Source organism: Hyperoodon ampullatus, assembly GCF_949752795.1.
Source record: "Hyperoodon ampullatus genome assembly, chromosome: 5".
In the NCBI taxonomy this organism is placed as follows: Eukaryota; Metazoa; Chordata; class Mammalia; order Artiodactyla; family Ziphiidae; genus Hyperoodon; species Hyperoodon ampullatus.
This window is the reverse complement of record NC_136918.1, coordinates 19856210-19874598: the sequence shown is the minus strand read 5'-3', so window position 1 is coordinate 19874598 and position 18389 is coordinate 19856210. Positions and strand designations below refer to the sequence as shown.

Below are 18389 nucleotides of genomic sequence, written 5' to 3'. Positions count from 1 at the left end.
GGGGACTTACAGTAGTGCTTTCTCCAACAGGCCCCAGAGAACTCCCTTGCTCCCTTCTGCCGTGTGAGGCTATAAGGAGAAGTGCAACCTGGCTAGCAGAGGGCCCCAACCCAACCACGCTGGCACCTTGATCTTGGACTTCCAGCCTCTAGAACTGTGGGAAATACATTTCTATTGTGTATAAGCCACGCAGTCCACGGTATGCTGTTCTAGCAGCCGAAACAGACTAAGACACAGATAAACTTCTTTTTAATATAAAAAAGTGGGCAGAAGACCTAAATAGACATTTCTCCAAAGAAGACATACAGATGGCCAATAGGCACATGAAAAGGTGCTCAACATTTCTAATTATTAGAGAAATGCAGATCAAAACTACTATGAGGTACCACCTCACACCAGGCAGAATGGCCATCATTAAAAAGTTTACAAGTAACAAATGCTGGAGAGGATGTGGAGAAAAGGGAACCCTCCTACACTGTCGGTGGGAATGTAATTGGTACAGCCGCTATGGAGAACAATACGGAGGTTCCTCAAAAAACTAAAAATATTTTGAGTTGCTATATGATTCAGCAATCCCACTCCCAGGCATATATCTGAACAAAACTCTAATTCAAAAAGATACGTGTGGGCTTCCCTGGTGGCGCAGTTGTTGAGAATCTGCCTGCTAATGCAGGGGACACGGGTTTGAGCCCTGGTCTGGGAGGATCCCACATGCTGCGGAGCAACTAGGCCCATGCCAGAACTACTGAGCCTGCGTGTCTGGAGCCTGTGCTCCGCAACAAGAGAGGCCACGACAGTGAGGCCCGTGCACCGCGATGAAGAGTGGCCCCCGCTTGCCACAACTAGAGAAAGCCCTCGCACAGAAACGAAGACCCAACACAGCAAAAATAAATAAATTAATTAATAAACTCCTACTCCCAACATCTTCCAAAAAAAACCACAGCTTAAAAAAAAACAAAAACAAAAAAAACCCAGATACGTGCACCCCTATGTTCACAGCAGCACTATTCACAAAAGCCAAGACATGGAAACAACCTAAAAGTCCATCAACAGAAGAATGGATAAAGAAGATGTGGTACATATATATAATGGAGTATTACTCAGCCATGAAAAGAAATGAAATTGGGTCATTTGTAGAGATGTGGATGGACCTAGAGTCTGTCATACAGAGTGAAGTAAGTCAGAAAGAGGAAAACAAACATCGTATATTAATGCATGTATGTGGAATCTAGAATTTGGTACAGATGAACCTATTTGCAGGGCAGGAATAGAAACACAGATGTAGAGAAAGGACATGTGGACACAGAGGAGGAAAAGGAGGGTGGGATGAATTGGGAGATTAGGTCTGACATAAATACACTACCATGTGTAAAATAGGTAGCTAGTAGGAACCTGCTGTATAGCACAGGGAGCTCAGCTCAGTGGTCTGTGATGACCTAGATGGGTGGGATTGGGCGGTCTAAGAGGGAGGGGATATGTGTTTACACATAGCTGATTCACTTCACTGTACAGCAGAAACTAACACAATATTGTAAAGCAATTATACTCCAATAAAAACAATATATATATATATATATATATATAAAGAAACAACCAGCTCATAAAACCCATGATTTTGTAGTTATTATTGGCAAGGAAAAGTAAAATAGAGTCAATTTAAAGTTGATTAAAACAAAAAGTGCTTCACAATAAAGTGGTACAAAGATGTACCAAACTCAGAAGTAATGTGCAGCTTCGAGATATTTAGGACGCTTCTGATGCGATCATGAGCTTTGCTCCCCTGGGCCGTATCCTCACTGATTCCCATAACTTCGATTGCTTTCTCGCAGCTAAATATTCCTATTAGCATTTAAACAAACCCACATTTCTCTAATCTTTAAACAAAAAAAGACCCTCCCTCACTTCCCTTTCAACTACAGCTCTCTTTTTGTCTTTTTACCCTCAGCCTGATTGTTGAAACAGCTACACTAGCTGCCTGCATGTTCCCACCTCCCACTCAGCCCTCAACACACTCCAATCTGGCCTCCACACCCACCTCTGCAAGGACACAACCCACCTGATGATAAATAAACCCAGTGAACGCATCAATCATTATCCCACTTTGTCTTTCAGGAGCACCCAACGGGGCTGGCCTTCCCTCCACCATATTACATGCAATTTGCCAGACCATTTATTAAGTTTTCCTCCTTCTTTGGTGTATATATATATATATATATTTTTTATTTTTTTATTTTTATTTTTTTTTTTTTTGCGGTACGCGGGCCTCTCACTGCTGTGGCCTCTCCCGTTGCAGAGCACAGGCTCCGGACGTGCAGGCTCAGTGGCCATAGCTCACGGGCCCAGCCACTCCGCGGCATGTGGGATCTTCCCAGACCGGGGCACGAACCCGCGTCCCCTGCATCAGCAGGCGGACTCTCAACCACTGCGCCACCAGGGAAGCCCTGTAATTCTTATTTAATGTCTGCCTTCCCCTTTACACAGCACGTTCCACGAGGGCAGTAACCACCGATGTCTTATTCATCCCCATATTTTCAGGGGCTGGCACCATCCCTGGCACTGTAGTGGATACTCAATAAATACTTATCGAATGCAGACACCAAAAGAAAATGAGATATCTAAAGGCCCTTAAGACAAGACTGTCTGAAACAGTAAAAATACCAGTTTCATTTGAGTACAGCAAACATTGCTTTGTTTTTTGGCTACCCAAAGAATGGTGTGCAAATGGCTATGAGAATCTACCAGTTTTCAGCATCAAACTCAGATATGTTCTCTTCAGAGGGATCTGAATGGGTGATTCCATTACTGTGTAATGAGACTCTCAGCACTTACCTTGCTTACTTCCTTTAAGGCCCTTTTGCAGACTTCATACTTTGAAGAGTCCTTAGGTGTCTTTTGACAGATAGTCTGCAATCAAGTAAAAGAAGAACAAAATCAACTGATTTATTGTACTAAGTAAAACAAAACCAACGTCCAGTCATAGAGTCTTACTTGTAGCAAACTTAACAATGCTGAACACAATACTACAGATGAGTCTGAGGATGACATTAAAATCCGATTACAAAACTAGGAAATAGTCTTTAACAGCACAGGACCCATGTTAATCCAGAGGATAGTTAAATAAGAGGATAGACTTCAGAGGTGGGTGAACCTGGTTTCAAATTCCAGATCTGCTCCTGACTAGCTACTTGACCTTGGGCAAGTCACCTACCCTGCCTCCATAAGCCTCCATTTCCTCATCTGGAAAATTGGGATAATGCAATTACATCACAAGGTTGTTACAAAAGTTAAATGATAATGCACGTAAAGTTTTTTATGAATACCTGGCATACAGTAGGCTCTCAATGAATGACAAAATTAATGATCACCATCATCATTATTATTAGAGCTTATTATATGTGCAAATGAAATAATGTGAATAAAACCATCAAAAAAATGGCTGCTGGATTGTCCCTTGATATGTTTACACTGCTATTTCTGCGATGGTAAAATCGAGTTCAAAGAAGGTCAACTGAAGGTATACTGAATTATATAAAACTTTTGAAACTATACCCATTCAAAGCCAACAGAACCATTTCAACTGTTAAAAATGTTCACCTCAATTAACAAGCTTAACTAAATCTCCAAATGAAGTAACATTGAAGAGACCATGTTTTAGGTACATTTAAATTCTGCCCAGGTGGCCAGGTTCTCACACACAGGAAACAGATTAGGGCAACAGGCATCCAGCAGAGGTGGAAGATTTTAGGAACTAGCAAACCACTGGTACCTTAAATGCAGACGAGCACCAAGTCTATAAATCCAAAAGTCAGGTGTCAGGATTGTTATGTGTGATATATGAGAAGCATAGAGTGTACCATCGATGGATTTATATTAATGGTTCTCAAAATTTTTTGACTATGACCCACTGCAAGAAATACTTTTACACTGCAACCAGTAGACATGCACACAAAAATGAAACAAGTTTTTTATGAAATAATATTTAACCACACTATGAACGATGTATATATCATATACCACATGTTCTATTCTATATTCATTTTTTAAAAACACTGCTCATGATTCAAAAATCAATTTCATGACCCACTAATGGGTACAAAAGCAGTTTGAAAAATACTAGTCTTTGTCTCTGGGAGCAGGCATCCTGAGTCCATAGTTCCTTTGCACACTTCAATTTTAGGTAAAATTTTGCACACTGTGAATTTTCTAGGGAGAATGACTACAGCTTTACTCACAATCTCAAAACGGTCTCTGACCCCAAAGTTTAGAGCCTACTGGGCAATCATGGCATAAACCTCCAACATGGTACCTACAACATGTACATTAGATTTTGTGAGTCCCAATCTATCTAAGCAATTTCTTCAGAATCACAAAGGGAGAGAATATAAAAAAAGGCTGAGATCACAGAATATACAGAATCTAAGGAAACTCAGCTAAAACGTGTTTTCAGAAGAAGAAAAAGAAAGAATCCTGAAAATTCATAACATTACTAGAAATGTTACATTTAGAAAACAACCATTTCTTGTTAAAAAATAGTAAAGTTTGAAAATTAATATTTTCCTATATGTGTCAAAGTTTCATTATTTCTATAAATGTCTTATTAGGCACAGGAAATAAACCTTTTTAGAGCCAAAATTTAGTTTTGATAACCTGGCTTCATTCTATTCTTAGACATGATAAATATTGATTTTTTTAAAAATCAGAGCTAGATTCACAAAACTGCAAGTTTCCCAGTATTTACAAGGAGAGAATCTCGTTCCTAAATCACAGGGAACGGACAAGGAAGGGTGTAAGGGGAGTAGACTGAGGCGGCCTTGGAGAGCAGCAGGTGCTGTGAATTCTGAAATGACAGCTGAGCCTTCCCCTCACCGTGCAGCAGAGCCAGCAAAGTGACCATGATCACACACTTTCACTCGTTTCTAAACTTCAGTGCTTCTTCAGAATAGCTCTTAGAATTTATAATGGAATCGGGAAAATGGAATTTATTTTGTAATCTTACTCGACTGTAATTTTTTGCTTTATTTTTACCCTGTATTTTCACTTGTAAAAAGCAAGTGTGTCAAAACTGACATTATATTAATATTATCCATTGTAAAGTAGAACTATGCCAAAATATTTTAATTTGATCAAAAAGATACTCTTTGAGCTACCATATGATCCAGCAATCCCACTCCTGGGCATATATCCAGAAAAGACAAAAACTCTTAATTCAAAAAGATACATGCATCCCAATATTCATAGCAACACTATTTACAATAGCCAAGACATGGAAGCAACCCAAATGCCCATCAACAGACGACTGGTTTAAGAAGATGTGATACATAAAATGGAATATTACTCAGCCATAAAAAAGGATTAAATAATGCCATTTGCAGCAACATGAATGGACCTAGAGATTATCATACTAAGTGAAGTAAGTCTGACAGAGAAAGATAAATATTACATGATATCACATATGTGGAATCTAAAAAATAATACAAATGAATCTATATACAAAACAAAGGACTCACAGACACAGAAAACAAACTTATAGTTACCAAAGGGGAAAGGAAGGCAGGGGAGGGATAAATTTGGAGTTGGGATTAACAGATACATACTACTATATATTAAATAGATAAGCAACAAGGAGTTGCTTATAACACAGTATATATCTTACAATAACCTATAATGGAAAATAATCTGAAAAAATATATATGTATAAAACTGAATCACTTTGCTGTACACCTGAAACTAACACAATATTGTAAATCAACTATACTTCAATTAAAAAAAAAAAAAAAAGACTCTTTGCCCCTCTAGCTGGATGGGAGTCATGTCGGGCCACCCCGTTCTCTCACGGATGCCCCTGCAGTTGCAGCCCAGCCAGTGTGCAGCCCTCCTGAGCTACCGTCTGGCTGTCCTCCCAGCTGTGCTTCCCACCTGGCAGTCTCAACTCTTCTCCCAGCCACATCTTACCACTATTCAAAATCACATACTTGTTTTCTTCATGAATGTTTCCTAAGATAAGACGGACGCCTGAACTTTCCTCACTCATTCTGAGCAATGCAAAATAGGGGAGGTTTATGCCCTGTGATGCTGTAGAGGACCTCTTTCCTGTGCGAAATGGAAGCACCTCATCATCTTGGAATGTGACAGGGAAGGGATCTTAGTGGTCAACCAGAGGAAACTGAGGCCCAAAGAGATTAAGTGACTTGCCCAAGGTCACAGGCCTAGTGGCTCAGCCGGAAAAGGAATCTGGGACTCTTGACTCCAAGAAGTCAATATTCTTCCCATTTCAAAAAATGTTAAGAAAATGAGGGATAACCTAACTTCTTCAGAGTGACCCCACAAGCCTAAATTGAAGATAATTTCCAAAGATATTAGACACAGGTGGGACTTTACGACCGAACAGCACCTTCTCACTTAATTGGGGGATTTTATAGAAGGGATATAATTTAAGCGGGGTAAGAATAATTTTCTTAATCGGACTTGCAGCAGCACAGCTATCCACAGAGGAAAGAGACACCGGATCACATCTTACATCCATGAGCAGGGGAAGGCGGGTCACCCTCTGCATCGGGAGGATGAGAAAAGAGATCATGGGTAAGTTCCTACAGTCTTCGTGGGACTCGATTCGGGACAAGACGTCCTTAAAAGATGGGTTGGTGGCTCTGAGGAAAAACAAAGAAAGACAAAACTTCAAAATACTTCCCCGGCCAGTTAAGAAGTAAAAATGTATAATAAAATATTGTGATAAATTCACACATTATCAATGATTTTTAAATATAGAAACAACATAAACACCTAATTACATAGAGAGACATGGATGGCTTCTCTGCCTTGTACAGTCAAGACTGAATGTAAGATATAAATGTAAGGTAACAATATGAACAAAAAGATGAAAATGTATGGGCTGGAAATTTTTAAAAGTAGAAAGTAAACTAATGAAGCAGCAATGGTATCATAATGGTGAATGTATAGATTATACATTAGTATACACACTAGAACTCGTATCTGATAGTCTATAAACATTCCATTTAAAAGATAACACATGTTTTAAGCCACTACTCTAGCCCGAGATAATAATCTAAGAAAAAAATGTCAGACTGGATTTACTTACTGGGAGGCTTCTGGACTTTTTCAAAGCTTCTAAGACAGAAAACCTTCTGATCATGCCAGCCAGAATATTCCTCCTCTCCCAGTGACGTTACAACAGTGTTAATACTGCCAGAACATTTTTACAGAATTTAGCAAGATACATCGACATAAAGGAGCTCATGTGGAACCACCCTATAACTTTCAAGGAAGGCCAAGAGGGGATTCCAGGAAGAATGGAGCCTCAGAAAGGTCCCCAACTTGCCAAATAAAAGATCTAGTATTCAGTAAAGACAGAAGTCAAACCGAGGTCTTCTGACTTTCAGTGGGTCCCTGACACTGCATCTCGCACTCTGTCACCTCACTTCACCCCAAAGGGAGCTCTGAGGAGTTCCAGGGTGACTTGTGAGGAAGTGGGGAGGCGATGGCCCTGGATTCTGTAATCCCATGTTGAGGGGCCGGGGGTTGGGGGGGAGGCCAAGAAGCAGGGTAGTGGCAATTGTAACCTTTTTTAAAAAAATACACTTTGAAACTTGGATGGCTGGGTTCAAGGCTGCTAGAAATAAATCAGGAAATACCCAGAAGAACAAAGTAAAAGAAAGAACACAGAAAGGTTTTCATCTCATTTTCTTAAATTGAGGAGTTTTAGGTTTCCTGCTAGCTTTGAAAAGATTTTTAGGAAGTTAAAAAAAAAAAAAAAAAAAAAAGCAAATTCTAAACCAGTTGCATATTTAAATTACTTAGGCCCCAGGCACCCCGGACCTCCAAAGATTCTGATGAAACGGTCTAGGATGCACCCTGGGCATTGTTTGTTGGTTTTCAGATTCCAAAGGGCAACTGAAGTTGAAAGTCACAGCCTTAAACGAAAATTTACATCAACTGCAACAAAGTTTCTGAAAACACAGCTACTAATTTCCATGTGAAAGCTCCAATGATGATATCATTGAGCTAATTTAAATAAAACCTTTAGTTTTAAAGAATTACATAAAGTACAGCAGTACCTGTTTCGCATTTTTTTAAATCCTGCAAAACAAAGTGAAATTTAGCTCTAATTCCAGACTTTGTTTTCGCACATGTAACTCGGATTTTCCAACAGTTACAGAGTAACCTTTACATCAGCAGTTCCCATGGGGGATGGAGGGGAATTTAGGGAAAGTGAGGGTTGTGATTCTCCATCCCCCACCCCTGCAAGGGATGTCAGGCAATGTTTGGAGATATTTTTGTTTATCACCACTGGGGTGTAGTGGTGCTATCAGCATCTTGTGGGCAGGGGCCAGGGATGCTGCTAAACATGCTACAATGTATAGGGCAGTTTCCACAACAAAGACTAATCCAGGACAAAAGGTCAGTAGTGCCTACAAACCCTGCTTTGTACTAATAGCCTCCTTTGAGGTTGGCAGCTGTGGGGTTTCCACCCTGCCTGGACGAGATTTTAATGAGAAGGTGGAGGGGGAAGGGGCATAATCAGCCTTTCTCACCAACTTGGGGGCTGTTTCTCCAAGCAGCCATGAGGTGATCATCACCATAGGGTCTCACACATTGCATAGAAACTGACCTGGGTTCCATGCTGCCGTCATAAATGCCACAACGCACAGGAGGGGAGGAGAATGATAACAGCCAGTCAGCCCTCAAACTGAGTTTACAGCAATGTACAATTGTACTGTCATATAGACAGCCCCTTGTGATAAACAAGCCCCCGACCCCGGCAAGACAGCAATATAGACATTACTGAACCATTGCTGACTCTTTTAAGGATAGAGATAGCATATACATAACAAAATGCTCAGTAACCTAAATAGACAAAGGGAAAAAGTATGGGGGGAAATTTAAAGCTTAATTCTTTTTTTTTTTTTTTGCGGTACGCGGGCCTCTCACTGTTGTGGCCTCTCCCGTTGCGGAGCACAGGCTCCGGACGCGCAGGCTCAGCGGCCATGGCTCACGGGCCCAGCCGCTCCGCCGCATGTGGGATCCTCCCGGACCGGGGCACGAACCCGTGTCCCCTGCATCGGCAGGCGGACTCTCAACTACTGCGCCACCAGGGAAGCCCTAAAGTTTAATTCTTTTTTGTTTCATAGTTAAAGCCTTTAAGAACTTTTTTAAAAAACTGCCTTCCTTCAGACCTTCCCCTGCTTTCCTTAATCCCTAACTACCCAGAGGGGGAAAAACAGCAATTCCTATAAACAACTGAATAGAGTTGTCATTTGAACGGAGGAAGATTAGGATACTTGAGAAAGCTTTGGCTCCAAGGCACTACTAGTTCAACCTACTCAAAAACTCTATCTTGGCCTCAGGCTACTTAATGGCCAAATAACAGCTTAGAGAACAATCTTCATTCTAAATGAGTGATCATCAACCCTCCCACCCCCCAACCCCGTGTCTTGCAGCAATTTAATTAAAAAAAGAAACAAGGAAAACAGCAACAAACTATAATTTCATAATTGCTTTAGAGACAAAATTCTCCACAAACTGGATTTTTCTAATCAAATGCCCTCACCCTAAAAGCAATCCTCTTAAAAATTTCTCTCTGGGGCTTCCCTGGTGGCGCAGTGGTTGGGAGTCTGCCTGCTAGTGCAGGGGACACGGGTTCGAGCCCTGGTCTGGGAGGATCCCACATGCCGCGGAGCAACTGGGCCCGTGAGCCTTGGCCGCTGAGCCTGCGCGTCCGGAGCCTGTGCTCCGCAACGGGAGAGGCCGCGACAGTGAGAGGCCCGCGCACTGCGATGAATAGTGGCCCCCACTTGCCACAACTAGAGAAAGCCCTCGCACAGAAACAAAGACCCAACACAGCAAAAATGGATGAATAAGTTAATAAAAAACTCCTACCCCCAACATCAAAAAAAAAATTTATTAAAAAAAAATTCTATCTGGAAAATAGATCATCAGGAGGCATTTCTAAATATAATTTAAGAGATCCATTAATTTCGATCTATGTGACCTAATTAAAACTGTAACATTCAACATTGCTTACAGCAATTTTTGTAGTGTCCGCTGTTGGTAGACTTCATTTGTGCAGTATTTCACATATGGGTCAAATGTGGATGCTGTGTGTTTTTCCACAATGTCACTTATGTCATCTATGAAGATATTATTCTGATGTCTTGCTTCCAACTCTGTAAAGAATCTGAAAAAAACAAAGAAAATCATTTACACTTTCTTCTGTGTGTTTTAATAGACAACAGATCATCCTCATGTAATACTATTATATGTACAGGATTTGAAAATATCAACAGTACACGGTACCAAAAAATACAAGAAAAAAACTATAAAATAGTCTAAATTTAAATCTATCATATAAAGACCTTATTACTTCATATGGTTGGCTTAAAACATTAATAATCCAGGGCATTTCTGTGCTTTCAGGTATATTTTAGAATGTATAGATTTCACTATTTTTCAAGAATTCCGTAGATACTAGGAGGGGGACAGGGTTCATGCTTACATATTTTACTGTATTGAAAAGCATATGAGCAAAACACCTAAGTTAGTGCCTAAAAAATAGGTGTGAAACAAACCTAGTTCTGTGTCCTTTCTCTCAAAATAAAAATAATCATATCATTTAAATCTAATACATGACATTTAAATGACTTTGTATATGATTGAAGATTGCGATTTAGAGTTGCCAGTGTGTGTGTGTGTTGTGTGTACTTGCACACACATGTATTGTGTCTAGTCCAGTTAAAATTAAATTTCAGATAAACAATGAATAATTTTTTAATACAACCATGTGCAAATATTGCATAAGACATCTTGGATGTCTTGTATTTTTTTCTGGCAACCTTAGATTGCATCCAATTTTAACAGAACATCAACTCAGATATTTGAAACAGAGTGTTCTTGCTCAAAATGTGGTCCAGTGACCATCAACATTGGTATCATCTAACAGCTCATCAAAAATGACAGCTCATCAGAAATGCAGAATCTCACCACCTACCTCCCCCAATCTGAACCTGCATTTTATCAAGATCGCCCGATGATGTGAATGCACACTAAAAATTGGGAACTTCCCTAGAGCACACTTATTGAGCAAGTTCAGAGCGGCAGGAAAATCTTGATAGAAATAACTATCACACGGGACTAGAGCATTTTCTTTAAAAGTGTGATGAAGCTGAAACCAACAATAATGTCTAATGTTGACCTCTGGAATAGTAGTACAAGGGAAGGTTAGTTTTCCATAAGCCCTTTCGCATTTAGCACATCATTGCTCCTAACCAGTTTTCTGGGTGGACTCCATAATATAAAATTCAAGGCACACAGTGAATGAGACACCAGAAATTTATATGAGATGATTAATAGTAAACACAGGCTAACATTTTCTCACATTTATATCTCACTTCTTTTCAAATAAAATCCTGGCACTCAAATAAAAGAATTAAGAGGTCTTATTTTTATAAATTTACATGTACATTAAACTCATTTTAATGTAAATTGTATTAGCTTGTCATCATTATCTATTCTATTTTTAAAAGTCTCCATAGGAGCTTAAAAGATAAAGAAATGCATTTTGTCTTCTTAGAAGAATAAATTTATTTATATTCTGGGTAAACACCTACATTTTTATTGCCTTTAAAAGGGACTTAGGGAAAATAATCAATATGGTTCCCATCTACATGGCCTCATCATCCAAGCCCCTTGTTTAAAACAGCAAGAGGGGCTTCCCTGGTGGCACAGTGGTTGAGAGTCCGCCTGCTGATGCAGGGGACACGGGTTCGTGCCCCGGTCCAGGAAGATCCCATATGCCGTGGAGTGGCTGGGCCCGTGAGCCATGACCGCTGAGCCTGCGCGTCCGGAGCCTGTGCTCCGCAACAGGAGGGGCCACAACAGTGAGAGGCCCGCGTAACACAAAACAAACAAACAAACAAAAAAAAAAAACAGCAAGAGGAGCAACTGAAAGCGCACTTTGCTGGACTATTTGGCTTTCCTTCCAATGGGATCAGGGTTCATACACACAGTTCCTAGACAGCAGGTCAGAAAAACACATCTACGTTTCAAAACTCAGTCAGTGACTTGATGTCACTTTGTCACTCTGAGTTTAAGATTCAAATAAAATGTCAAACCCTCTCCAAAAAGTTTCAGAATTTCAAAAACATCCAACTTCAAACCCTATACAAACAAAAACCGTGTTTCTTAAAGAATATTTTCTATCTAGACTGGTCCTTGACTTCAAGAAATTTGTGATATATTAAGAAGGTAAGAATGATAAACATAAATGATATAGGAAGAAAAAATGCTTGTATATAACTAACTACATGTTGGAACATATATGTTTAAGGGTGCTGGTGGCAGTAACTTTTTTTTAATTATATGAACTATATATCTTTCATTCTGGTAAAATATACATTTTAACCATTTTCAATGGCTTTAATTACATTCACAATATTGTGTAACCATCATCACTATTTCCAAAATACTTTCCTCACCCCAATCAGAAATGCTGTACCCATTAAGCAATAATCCCCCATTTCCCCCGTCCCCAGCCCCTGATAACCTCTAATCTACTTTCTATCTCTATGAATCTGCCTAATCTAGATATTTCTGGAATCATACAATATTTGTACTTTTTGTCTGGCTTATTTCACTTAGCATAATGTTTCCTAGGTTCATTCATGTTAAGGGATATACCAGAACTTTTTCCTCTTTATGACTGAATAATATTCCATTGTAGGTACATACCATAATTTGTTTATCTGTTCATCTGTTGATGAACACTTGGGTTGTCTCCACCTTTTGGATATTGTGAATAATGCTCCTGTTAACATACCCATACAAGTATCTGTTTGAGTCGCTGTTTTCAAATCTTTGGGATATATATCCACAGGTGGATTTTCAAGCTCTCTGACTCTGCCACTAATAGTATCTATTAAGAAATGATAGTATAAAACCAAGAACCAATACAGAATAAGCTGAGTTACATGCCAAGGAAAGATTATTTCCTTAAATGAAGGTGGAGTAAGAAATGATCCTTTACCTCCTGACACTCAGAGTTGAGTGGCCCATGGGAGGCATGGAACTAATTAATTGCGATATAGGACTTATTAGCAGAAACGTACAGTGAAACGCGCAGGGCAGGGTGACTGGCGGCGTGAGGTGAGGAAAGGTGTGAGGAGTCATCAGGGATGAGGACGGTGATACGGGGAGAAGGCGGGCAGAGCACCGCAGGCGGGGACACAACGTTGGCACAGGCGTGAATCTCGTTGGGAAACCCGTGGGGTTCAGAGGCGAGGTGTCGACCACAGGAGGAAGAGGGGCAGAGAACGAGGGCTGCAAAGCAAGCGGGTCAGAGCTAGACTAGAAAGGTTTCCCTGTCTACTGAGGAACCTGGGCTGAATCTATGCTATGGATAAGGAGAACCTGCTCGATGGAGATGTTGAAGCCATCCAATCAGACAGAGACCACTGAGACGGAAGTGGGGAGAGACAGACCATAAGAAGGCCAGTGAGATGCTAATCTGGGCAAGTGAAAGTAAAGCCTTGGCAGTGGGAAGTCAAAAAGGGAGGACACATTAGGGTAATAATTTGGTGGGAAAGTTAATAGAATAGAGAAACTCACTAGATGGAAAAGTCAAGGAAGACATTGTGGTTTCTAGTCAAAGTTTCTAGCTGGGCATCAAGGTGGGTCATGAAACCATTCAGGTAGACAGGGACTTAGGAGGAAGGTGGAGAAACAAGAAGAAAAGAGTTTAACTTTCCCTGAAAATCTACATGTGTGAGAATTCAGAGCCACAGGAATTCTAGGTAGTATGTAATCAGGACAAGTTCATTTTTAGCTGGTTTTCATATAAATGCAAAATATTTGTAATTTCTTCTAGCTCTAAGTGTGGTTTAAGAAAAGTGTGTTCAAAGAAAATTGAAAAAATAAGGAACCATTCATAAGGTCATTATCATGTAAATCTAGGAAATAAATATCTTAGCGGCAAAGATCTCTTCCAATTTCTTGTCTTCAGCTAACTGTTACAGTCTGAGGAATGCAACTACATGACCAAAAACAACAGTAACTTGGCTTCTCCCAATGAAAAGGAAAATTCATTTATCACTATAGAAGGTTTGCCAAAGTACCAGATTAAAAACAAAATACTAATGAAATATCTATGCTACTTATTTTAATATAATATAAACGAAGCCACCCATCTTTTATTTAGACATTGGCATAATTAAAACATAATTCAAAGCTTTCTATGTTAAATTATATTGGTTATTTTTGGCAAATTTGCATATTTTACTAAGTGAGCTGAGCTACCAACAGGCCAAGAAAGTATTACTAAAGAATGAGGTATTGTTTCAATAACCAAGAAAGCTAGAGATCCAAATGAAATCTGAAGCAAAAAGAAAAGCATTCTGGGTCCCTAGATGAAACTTGAATGAGTCTGTGAAGCAATTTGGCTTACTTGAAGGATAACTTTTTAATGGAAATCTACTTCAGCCCAATGAATTTTTTTTTCTGGCACAATACCTTCATTATTTCCTCTTTGTAGCATTACCAAAATGATCATGTTTTACAACCAATCATGTTACACAACCTTTCTTTTTTTTTTTCCCACCAAAATTCTAATGTCATCGCTAACATCTAGATTTTGAGAAACCTCTGATGAACCAGGAAAGGCTTCTTGGAGCACTGCCTCTTAACCAGAAACCCAGGTTAGCCCTGTTTGACTGTTGACTCACCATCACCAGCATCAGGTGGCTCTGAATTCTCACAGATGCATATTTTCAGCTGTCTATTTGACACGTCCAAAGGAAAATTAAACTGCTTGCTTCTTGCTTCTTCTCCCTCCACCTTATCACATCCATACTTCACATGAGCACCGCAAATGACTGCAGCCTGCCCGGGTGAGCTCCTTGGCTGTGCAGAGAAAGGTCAGACCACCAAGAAACACAAGGGCAGCCTCCCAGGAGGTGGGGACTTCAAGATGAGAACTACATGGCCATGTTTGTGGAACTTGCTCAAGGCCTGTAACATCTCCTCTAATATTTCCTAGAGCTGGATAGGGACTGGATATTCTTTAGGCTTTTTGTGGTTGCTTTATCAAGTGATGGTCTTAAATGTGGCACTTCATTTTCAGGGAAAAAAAACAAAGTCAACACTGATGTAGCCGCTTCTGATACACTCAGCACATATACTTTTGTGAGCATCACTTTCTCCCTTCTGTAGTAGGCCGAAAAGACCTACAAATGGAGGCTAAATGTCCCCATACCATTACTAACAGTCTTCTTAACATTCAACTGGTAAGGTCATTGCCATGTCAGGGATGAGCATTCCTGAGAGCTCTTGAAGACGGTACAGTAAATCCGCCCAACTACAGAAGAGATTAAAACTTATTTAATGCAGACAACAAATCTGGTTTCATCAGTCAGCCAACAAAATTTCTTCCCATGTACCTAGCACAGGATGACATGCTTCGGTGGATGTCAAGCAGCAAACAATGGATAATCATGACCTCCAGTCACTGTGCCAAGCCCAAGGCTTCTCATGTACTGCCTCATCTAATTTAATCCTCAAGCCGACTTTATGAGATGGCCAATAAACCCATAAGAAAACCAAGGCTAAGAGTACTTAAGTCAAAACTTGAAACAACTGAGCCTCAGTTGGAACCCAGAGCCAGAGGCTTTCTGAGTCCAGAGCCTCTGTTTGAACTACTACACCTACTGTAGCCTCTGCTCGCAGGTGCCCACTGCTCTGTTACTACTGGCCAGCCCTCAACCTAGACATCCAGAAAGAAGGCTAACAGCTGGAACTGAAGAAGAAATATATTACTTTCCCAAAAGACCAACTGTTTAACTATCTCAGCAAATAATTTACACACATCAACATAGTAAAGACTTTCACAGTAGATTTATCCTATGGCAAGATGTGCAAGACAGCAGATGAGTTGATAGCGTCCCTAGGTGCAGCCTCCAGGAGGGTGGCGGCCAGCAATGTGTTCTGATCGCCATCCACACAGCATGAGCAAATACTGTTTTATGGGTGCCAGGTGAAACCCTCTGGGAGTCATCATCTTAGCCCTCCCTGTTCCCTGCTGCCCTCCCCTTTGCCCCACTCATTTCTTCAAGTCTCAGATTAAAGTTCGCCTCTTCCAGGAAGCCTTCCCTGACCCTTCTGGGCTGGGTTAGGCATCTTTATTTTATGTCTTAATAAACCTCTGTGCTTTTCCTTTGGTGTACCTACTATGATCATAATTAATTATATTATGATTCTGTTTACCTTCGTCTCTCTTAGCAAGGGCTAGAGGACAGAGGTCATGTCTGTTTCGTTCAATACTCTATGCTCGGGACCTAGCCATAGCACCTGGAATACAAAAGACAGCCAAATATTTGATGGGTGAATACATCGAATTTGTGTTCTAAACAAATTAAAGAAAATTATGAAGATGGAACCCGTTCAAGGAATTTTGTTCTGTTGCTATTTTACCAAGAACGGAACCCCTGCAAAGGCTCTACCTTGCTCTCACTGGTAAATCAAATCAGTATATATTTACTGATCACAAACGGAGTTCCCAGAGCTACTCAAGGCACAGTGAAGGTCACCAATGAAGACAACGAACTCTCAGCACAAGCTTTTACAATCCTGTCCAGTAGGGTCACTAAAATGAGACCCAGTTCAGCCCACGCTTCTTCAATGCCAGCTGCACTTACTGAAAGTGCAGACCGGCCCCGCCCTCACCTGATTTAGGGAGGATTCCAGGCCAGTAAGAAGCTCAGCACTGAGCGCTCTAGCCGGAGAAGCACAGAAAGCAGGGCTCTGGTTATAATCAGCGCTGTCCTGTGCCTTTCTCGGAATGGCATCCTTTCAAGGTACTTTTCCTTCATTAATATCCATCTGCCTAAAGCAAACTCAGATCATTCCTGGATACCTTCCTCACTTGAATGAGCTGTCAATCTAAGTGGCTGCAGTATCCCACCAGAAAGGGTCATATTCACTTATGCTGGAGACATGTAACATACCAGGCAGGTTTCACATGTCTAAATGGCTATTATATAATAAAATATCTTCACTAAACAAAGAAATATTCCAGATAAGTGGCAGCAAACTCTGTGCTGCTGGAAAAACTTTCCTAACAGAGCAACAACAGAACATTCTGTCCTCAACCAAAATGGAATTCTATTCTGCTGTGGATAAGTGAGATTTGGGGCTTCTTTGCTTGGGTTTGTTGGATGTTTGTTTGTTTTGGGGGGTTTTGTTTTGCTTTGTTTTGTTTGTGTTGGTGGTCACGTTGACACGAAAGCATCAATTTCTTTTAATACATTAGGTCAGGACGAGCAAACGCAAGGCAACAGTAACTCCACTAAGCCACGGCAGGCATCACTGATGATGGCGCTTCGCCCACACGCAGACGCTGTACTCCAGGCAGCCACCATCAATCAATCAAAATCAGTGATGAACAAGATGAAGCTCATCTATGAATCCTTTACCAGACTCACACTGATAGGAAATCTGTTACTTCAACAGAAATACAGGGCTGTTGCTTCTCAATGAGAATACCCTACATCCTGATCTGGTAAAGGTCTCACAGGGTTTCCTCCCCAGCAGACTGTACATCTTCTCCCATTCCATTTTAGTGTTCTCTGAAATTTTCTCTCTGGGTTGATAATAAAAGGATAAGGGTTGAATTAAAAATGGGAATGTGAGAAGAAATGTTCTCAACAAAAATGTTCTGGTAGCCCTCATTCCCATCCTGAGAGCTACTGTTTGATCCTTAAAATCTCTAGGATGGTTTTTGTTAAAAGATTCTTATCATCCTATCAAAACCTTTAAAATCGGGCTTCCCTGGTGGCGCAGTGGTTGAGAATCTGCCTGCCAATGCAGGGGACACGGGTTCGAGCCCTGGTCCAGGAGGATCCCACATGCCGCGGAGCAACTGGGCCCGTGAGCCACAACTACTGAGCCTGCGCGTCTGGAGCCCGTGCTCCACAACAAGAGAGGCCGCGACAGTGAGAGGCCCACGCACCGCGATGAAGAGTGGCCCCCGCTCGCCACAACTAGAGAAAGCCCTCGCATAGAAAACGAAGACCCAACACAGCCAAAAATAAATAAAATTAAAAAAATAATAAATAAGAAGACCCCAAGATCACTATTAAAAAAAAAAAAAAAAAAAACCTTTAAAATCAACCTGGACATATGACAGAAAGGACTGGGGTGAAGAGATAAACGAAGGGTTTTCTTACCCTTAATACCACACAACACAGAGCCTGCTAGGTTTAAATACAGCTCCCCACAGACACTTTCAGTTCAGGGCACCCAGCAAATCCCAAAGAAGAAAGGTGGAGCTGGGGGCCGGGGAAGGGAGAGGCATGGAGGGAATACAGAACCAAGTGCCCTGGAGACTC

General features: G+C 40.8%; 1 protein-coding gene across 1 annotated transcript in view; it reads right to left on the bottom strand.

Moving 5' to 3' along the window:
* ARHGEF26 (Rho guanine nucleotide exchange factor 26) overlaps positions 1 to 18389 on the bottom strand; it is a gene marked incomplete at both ends in the record, with an annotated part of 142146 nt that overhangs the window by 54787 nt on the left and 68970 nt on the right. The window contains 3 exons of the mRNA XM_079704918.1: positions 2830 to 2904; positions 6518 to 6647; positions 10040 to 10192. Of these exons, the coding sequence (XP_079561044.1) occupies positions 2830 to 2904; positions 6518 to 6647; positions 10040 to 10192 (358 nt within the window). The remainder of the gene's footprint in view (positions 1 to 2829; positions 2905 to 6517; positions 6648 to 10039; positions 10193 to 18389) is intronic.